The 8,008-nt window shown below is 42.4% G+C and overlaps 1 protein-coding gene across 3 annotated transcripts in view; it reads left to right on the top strand.

Moving 5' to 3' along the window:
• The first annotated feature begins 1,419 nt into the window (after positions 1–1,419).
• LOC123518630 (trehalase-like) overlaps positions 1,420–8,008 on the top strand; it is a 177,180-nt gene continuing 170,591 nt past the window's right edge. The window contains exon 1 of one of the 3 annotated variants that reach the window (XM_045279546.1): positions 1,420–1,531. In XM_045279546.1, the coding sequence (XP_045135481.1) occupies positions 1,520–1,531 (12 nt within the window). In that variant the 5' untranslated portion in view covers positions 1,420–1,519. The remainder of the gene's footprint in view (positions 1,532–8,008) is intronic. The other 2 variants (XM_045279545.1, XM_045279544.1) reach the window with 2 other exon arrangements.

The following is an 8,008-nucleotide window of genomic DNA, read 5'->3' on the forward strand; positions in this document are numbered from 1 at the left end:
CTACTACTGCTACTACTGATGATGATGATGATGATGATAATAATAATGATAATAATAATAATAATAATAATAATAATAATAATAATAATAATAATAATAATAATAATAATAATAATAATAATAATAATAATAATAATAATAATAATAATAATAATAACAACAACAACAATAAAAAATGATAAAAATGACATTTGAAAGGAGAATATTCCAGTACATAAAAGCTACACACACACACACACACACACACACACACACACACACACACACACACACACACACACACACACACACACACACACACACACACACACAGACAGTCATCTAAAGCATAAAACATCATCACTATTAATAAGCTACGTATCTGAGGAGAAACGTGTAACGGACGGAAGTAGCTACTTACGTATATATATACATACATACATACATACATACATACATACGTGTTTGAAGCAGTGGTACATACTCGTACATCCTGTCCCATTTAGCCAGTCTTCCTACTAGCTGGGAAGTACAGTGCAGGTGAAGGGAATGCCACCGCCTTACCTAACCTTGCGTAACCACCGAGGCGGGGCGCTTCACCTTGGAAAAATAATAGTAAATAAATAAACGAAAAATATTGAGGGTCATAATTCTGCCATGTTAGAGAATCATTCACCAGGGCGGCTAATAATATTTCGGCAGATGATGTTGAGCCGCGCGCTCCTGTGAAGGCCGCTCGCTGTTGTTGCCAGTGGTTAATAGTTTTATTATTTTATCTCGCAGCGTGCGGAGTCGGCGAGAATGGCGTGTCGGTCTTGATAATATCTGTGAGAGTTCGCACTTGATGATTTAGATTCAATAATACACTTATGGACGTGTCTTCGTTATGGAATTTAATACCAGTTCGCTTATAGGCAATACATTTTTTTTTTTCACTTCACATATATTCAGGATAGCACGCGTTTCCATCCACCTTACACTGCTTCAGCTGGTATATTGTTAATACTGCTGTTGTTGATGATGATTATTACGCCCTGTGGCGGGGGTGGTGGTGATGGTGGTGTAGGGCGTGTTAATGAAAAGCACCGTGGCGATAATGTCCGTGATGTGGCGGGAAAGCAAAGCACCCAGTGGAGGGATAACAAGACTGGGCAAGATGACAGGATAACAGGGACGTCAGTGGAAAGTGCAAGTACAAGCCTCTCACCTGATATCCGGCAACTTGGCCAAACTGACGCCGCCGCTCTCTCCTTCTCTCAGCAAGGCGAGTTTCATTGTTGGGAGATGGGGGATGGTATGAAATATCGCTCACTACGCACACTTGTACATGGGGAGTTGCACCATGAACGGATGTAGCTTCTTTTCCTTCATGTTAATAAAATCAAAATATCATTCATAGAAAACGGATGCCACCCAGAACGTCCAAGAGTTAGCTCATGTCTAGAGGCCACAGACAACCACAGTTGCAACCAGGACTTGGCTGAGAGAGGACGTGCGAGGCGAGGCTCTCCCAGTACCTGTGGCTGTATCTTCAAACTGCATGACGCGAACGGTAAGCTTGGCCACCACTTGTCTTCTTCGTGCTTTGCTCCTTGACTTGGCTGCGAATGGTGATCCTCGTATCATTCCTTGTCGTTGTTACTTTGAATGCAGAATTTTGATTTGACAGGGTCGTGAATTTTTGCCACCTACATTGATAAGTATAAAATTTCTTGTCAAAAGTATCCGCACATCGCAGCGGAATTGTTAGGAGTTTGTTCCTGCACCAAGTGAAGGTGTGGCAGGGAAAGTTGAGCGTGACGTTGTGCTTCATAGGAATCACTCGGACGGTTCTCAAAAATCGATACTTGACATTGCAAGAAGAAAGAACAATCATTAAGACGAAGAAAAAAGAAACGGGTGTGCTTTCAACCGGCGCGAGCCCTAAGGCACAGATGCTGTGCTTGCCTGCTAGCAGAGGAGGGCGGGCAGAGGAGCAAGTGAGCGAGCGAGCGAGCATCATAGGGCAAGGTGTGTGCCCTGCCTTTCAGTGTTCACTTGTACCGTGGTCACCAAAAGCCGACTACCTGTGAACATGCCGGCAACATTGCATTTGTGTCGCTGATTGAATCTTGCGAGAACCGAGAAGGGCGGGACGGGCGGGAGGGGGAGTGACCGGCACAGGTGGAATGCAGATTTTGAGAAGTTGGAAAGATATTAAGGATTGGAGGTGGTGGAGGTGGTGTCTGTGGAGGAAGGGTTATTAAAAGTTGTAATTGCTTTTTGTAGGACAGACGAGAGAATGAGATGATGCGGTTAGTAGTGCTGTCCACTCTGAATGTATATAGTGATGTGTGTGTGTGTGTGTGTGTGTCTGTGTCAGCGCGCGCGCGCGTGCATGCTGGTGGTTACACAGTATTAATAAAGTAAACAGTTATAGAGCAGAAACATTATAGGAGATGCAAGGTATTGTCTCACGGCCATGTCATTTTACTACTGTCTGTATGGAACTAAGTTGCCCATTTCTGAAGCAGATGAGGGTACTTACAACTCTGTAACTCCTCGCAGTTTTTAAGAAGTAGGCACTAGTGTTGCGTTACCCTCCTGGATTTGTCATCCGGTTCATCGTTGATACGCTAAACCTACAAATATTTTTTTTGCTGTGTCATAAGCACCTGCGGTGCGACGCTCACACAACCATAACCAGTCTCCAGTTTTCTGTGCGTGACACACCGCACCATCAGTGCTAGTAACTATAACAAGTTACTGAAGATCATGGAACTTCGGAAAGGGCGCGCCATTTTGAGGGCTATGGCAACTGTTATGGATTTACATGTACGTCAGAACTCACAAAATGACAATGAAGATTCCCCCTGTTAATGATGGAAGCGACGGAAACGGGCTCATGTCTTTATCGAAGACTGATGTCGCAATAGGTCACCGTGTTTTGTCACCTGTGAAGATCAGAGAAAAAAAAATCACTGAGCAGTTTATTTTCGAATTACGTGTTTGATAATGAGATAATCAAAGCAGCCTTGAATGAAAAAAAAAAAAAAGAAGGAAGGACCGAACCCATGAAGCTGAGTGACCACAAAGATCAAGTGTGTGGAATTTTATTGCACCATTGCGGTGAGATGTTGGTTGAGGGCTTTCGTTCCAACACTTTGAGGGAATTGTATTGTATCATTTGATGAGAAGATAGGAAAGTAAACCAGATTAGATCAATATTTGATGATGTAATTACTCCTGCATGAAAGCAATTTGCAGGTCATATTGTAAGCGCCAGAGATTAAAAGCTTCAATTCTGGTTTCTCTCATATCAGCGTGTGGTGTGCTGTGTCGCCACAGGAGACCTTCACTCACGATGACCACACACACACACACACACACACACACACACACACACACACACACACACACACACACACACACACACACACTATTAGTACTGCTCCTCCTCCTCCTCCTCCTCCTCCTCCTCCTCCTCCTCCTCCTCCTCCTCCTCCTCCTCTACTACTACTACTGTTAATATTATGTACTTCTACATCTGTTGTTCTTATTACTACTATTATCATTATAGCAACCATTGTAGTAGTAGTAGTTTTGTGGTGCATTAGTAAAGCTCCATATATCCATACAAACTTTACAAACAGGATACCTTACTGAGAGAGAGAGAGAGAGAGAGAGAGAGAGAGAGAGAGAGAGAGAGAGAGAGATAATTCAGCTGGTATTTCCTTTACCACTATTGTAATTTGTTCCCATCTTCCTTTCTTCTTTTATATTCATCGTGTTCATCGTTCTCGCTTTGTCTTTACGTTGTTGTCGTTGATGAGCTTCTTCTTTCTCCTTCTCTTTCTATCTTCTTTTTCCAGCGTACTGCTTCCTCCTCCTCCTCCTCCTCCTCCTCCTCCTCCTCCTCCTCCTCCTCCTCCTCCTCCTCCTCTTCTATTCCCCACCATTAACTCTAATCTCTTGACACACCTCCTGCTTACGCAAGTGCAGACGGAGCATTGTAATGTATATACATTGATTTCATAAGTGCTTGCAAGTGCATGTAATTATATCGTTGTGTAGATAACTCGCTGCACACACACACACACACACACACACACACACACACACACACACACACACACACACACACACACAGGGGATACCTACGTATGTGAACCAAGGCAGCAGGAGTTGTTATCGCTTGGCCGCACCTCCTCCGTTGATAGCTGTGGTCCCGAAGGCATTTTTTTCCCCCCTTTCTTCCAATTTACCCTCACACTTATTAATTCTCCGCCCACGTGTGTTTACTCTAGATACATGTATCCTAGAGTCCTTTACTGCCTGTACTAACTCCTGCTTTTTGTGCCTTGGGCCTGATTTTGTTGACGTATTTCTCGTCTTGTAATGTGAACGCTGAGCTAAAAGTGTTGCTATTAGTGTTGTTTTTGTCGTGCGTGTTCGTGTATTTAATGCCAGATTTTTGCATGAAGTTTATCGTTTTTGCTTGAATTTTTCCTCCTGGTTTTCATTCCCTTGCAGCTTATCAAGAAGCTCAGTGGTTAGAGCGCTGGCTTCACAAGCCAGAGGACCGGGGTTCGATTCCCCGGCCGGGTGGAGATATTTGGGTGTGTCTCCTTTCACGTGTAGCCCCTGTTCACCTAGCAGTGAGTAGGTACGGGATGTAAATCGAGGAGTTGTGACCTTGTTGTCCCGGTGTGTGGTGTGTGCCTGGTCTCAGGCCTATCCGAAGATCGGAAATAATGAGCTCTGAGCTCGTTCCGTAGGGTAACGTCTGGCTGTCTTGTCAGAGACTGCAGCAGATCAAACAGTGAAACACACACACACACACACACACACACACATTGATAATTTTCTCCTTGTCTGCATCATCTTATCTCTCCACCAACTTGCACGTATTAACCCCTTCAGTACCATGGCGCGTTTCCATAATGATTCTGCTTACTCTGGTGATTTGATACAGCTTCACAAACTTATGTGTGGATTAAAAATAGGGAAGACTCTGACCTTTAATCTTGTCCTCCTTAGACCATGCGTAAGATAAATAAAATCATCTAATTATCCCCAAAACTCAAGGTAAAAATGTGGCCCAGTACTGGAGGGGTTAAACAAACAAAGCTTCCTTTAATAACCCACCGAACGCTGTGTTACTACTACTACTACAATATTTGTTTACTCTTATACATGCCTTCATTTCTATTCATGTATTCATTAGCCATAAAATGTACTTTCTTACGCCCCACTAAACACTTGTATTGCTAATCTAACTCCGTGTCTTTGTTCTTATTTATATATTCATCTGCAGTAAATACAATGCATGATTCTCTTTTGTCTTTCTCGCTCCGTTCACCTTCTGTCGCTCTCCGCTTATCTCTATCTGCGGTGTATCTATCTGTCTTCCTGCCTCCATGCCTATTTGTCTGCTAGTCTTGAGTATTCGTTCGTGTTCTTTGCTTTATTTGTCTTTCGGTCTCTTTATATGTTGATCTGCCTGTTTATCTATGTTGCTATCTATCTCTCTACTTACCTGCCTACCTTCCTTGCTGTTTAACTATTTATCTACATTTGTATTTATCTGTCTATCTGTTTATCTATCTGTTCATCTATCTATCTATCTATTTATCCGTCTGTCTATCAATGCATCCATCTATCTGCTTACCAATTTTTCTATATATCTATTTGCTTACCTTTTTATCTCTCCTTTTATCTCTATCTATCTATGTATCTTTCAACCTTTTGTATATATATCTATCTATATCTTTCTCTCATTTTATCAGTCTATCTGCCTGTTTATCAGTATTTCTCTCTCTCTCTCTCTCTCTCTCTCTCTCTCTCTCTCTCTCTCTCTCTCTCTCTCTCTCTCTCTCACACACACACACACACACACACACACACACACACACACACACACACACACACACACACACACACACACACACACACACACACACACACACACACCACCACCATCACCACCACCACCACCACCACCACCACCACCACCACCACCACCACCACCACCACCACCACCACCACCACCACCACCACCACCCTCCTTACAGTCGTGCGCCGTAAAAGTAGTGTCCCCGGCGGCACTCTCACAATTTCCCGCAGGCCAACTCTAATCCCCGACTCGGCCTTATCTCGTTTCGCGACGTGTGATGTGTGGTTATCCTCGCGTGGTGTTAGTCGCGACCCACCCGACCTGGCGAGAGAGAGAGAGAGAGAGAGAGAGAGAGAGAGAGGAGAGGAGGAGGAGGAGGTGAAAGGGGGAAAGAGAAATAGAAAGAGGAAAAGGAGAAGAGAAAAAGGAGAGAGAGAGAGAGAGAGAGAGAGAGAGAGAGAGAGAGAGAGAGAGAGAGAGAGATTTTCCGCATTTTTCCGTTCATGATTTATTCCTAGATGTGTGTGTGTGTGTGTGTGTGTGTGTGTGTGTGTGTGTGTGTGTGTGTGTGTGTGTGTGTGTGTGTGTGTCCTCTCTAACAAAAAGTCTTCTATATCATTTCCCTTACATGTTTTTTCCATCCTTCTTAATGCGGTTAAGTTTAGACTGACGGAACAGCAGCAGGTGGCTTGGATATGGATTACAAGATACACAGAAGGGAAAGAGGGAGGGACATAATGCTGGGAACGTTGCGGGAGTGCTGGGACGGTGTTATCAGGGCTTTGGAGTCTCAGTTTAGGATATCGCTCGTGTTGTGTGCATAGTAGTGCCAGTATTCTAAAACGCTTTACTCTCTCGCACCATCTCTACTTTCCCATGGTTCTAGTTGAAGATACTCGTGTTTTTAACGGTATTTTTTATGATTATGGTGATGGATTGGTAAGATTTTTATTATCATAAGAGAATGTGTATTGAAAACCAGGCTAGTCGTCTCTGTGGCCTTGGAAAATTGTAGTGGTGAGAGAGCAAGGCGTTTCTGATTACGACTGTAGGATTCAGAGAAGTGGTATAATTTGTCTGAGACTGAAGTTTAGGTCAGCAATAACATAACCTAACTTTGCCTTGCTGTATCTGACCTCATCTATCCTGCTTAACTTAATTTCATCTGACTTGACTCGAAACTAAAATATATGAGGCTGCAAATATCTTAACTTTATTTTACCATATCTAACCCTTTATCCTTATCTAACCTAATTTTAAGATGACATGTCTTTACCAGAGATAATATTTTGAAAAAGGAGAGCAAAATATAGGTTTGTGATAACATAACTCAACCTCACCGTCCTTTATTTAAACTTAGTCATCTTAATCTAACGCGATTTAAACTGACTTTCCGTGACTTGACCAAAACTAGAAGGCTAATCTTTCCTTACCTTACATTGCTTTATTAAATATAATCCAGTATTTTTAATTCGACAAAACTTAATATAAACGAACTCAGCTTTTTCTAACTTAGCTGACCTCACCTTACCTCACCTTATCTGACATACCTTTAACAGTCTAACTTAACTTAACATAACCTTACCTCACTTTATCTGATATACCTTTGACAGTCTAACCTAACATAACTATACCTGACCTCACCTTATCTGACATACCTTTAAGTCAAACCTAACCTTACCTTACCTTACCTTACTTCACCTTACCTAACCTAACCTCACCTTATCTGACATACCTTTAAGTCTAACCTAACCATAGCAAACACTAGTGATGTATAGAGTATATAAGCCCTAAGCACGTAGTATAAGTGTTGTGTTAGTGGAGTGCGAGTTGTAAGGGCTGTGAGGACGCGTTGTGTATAGTGGTGAATTTATACATATATCTGTTCTCTTCATCACCTTTCACCTTCAAATGCTTACTGCAAAAAATTTCATCTCCCTCGACACTCGCCTGAAAATGTCCTGTTCATATCTGTTCTCTTCATTACCTTTCACCTTCAAGTGCTTACTGCAGAAAAGAAAAATATCATCTCCCTCGAAAAATGTTCTGTTCCTTTGCCATTTCTTGATGTTCCCTATAATTCCACGGATGGAGTTTTTCTTTTTCTTTTTTTTATGATCTTTACTTAATCTATTTTTCCCATTTTCTTCGCGA

The sequence above is a fragment of the Portunus trituberculatus genome, chromosome 44, assembly GCF_017591435.1.
Source record: "Portunus trituberculatus isolate SZX2019 chromosome 44, ASM1759143v1, whole genome shotgun sequence".
NCBI lineage: Eukaryota > Metazoa > Arthropoda > Malacostraca > Decapoda > Portunidae > Portunus > Portunus trituberculatus.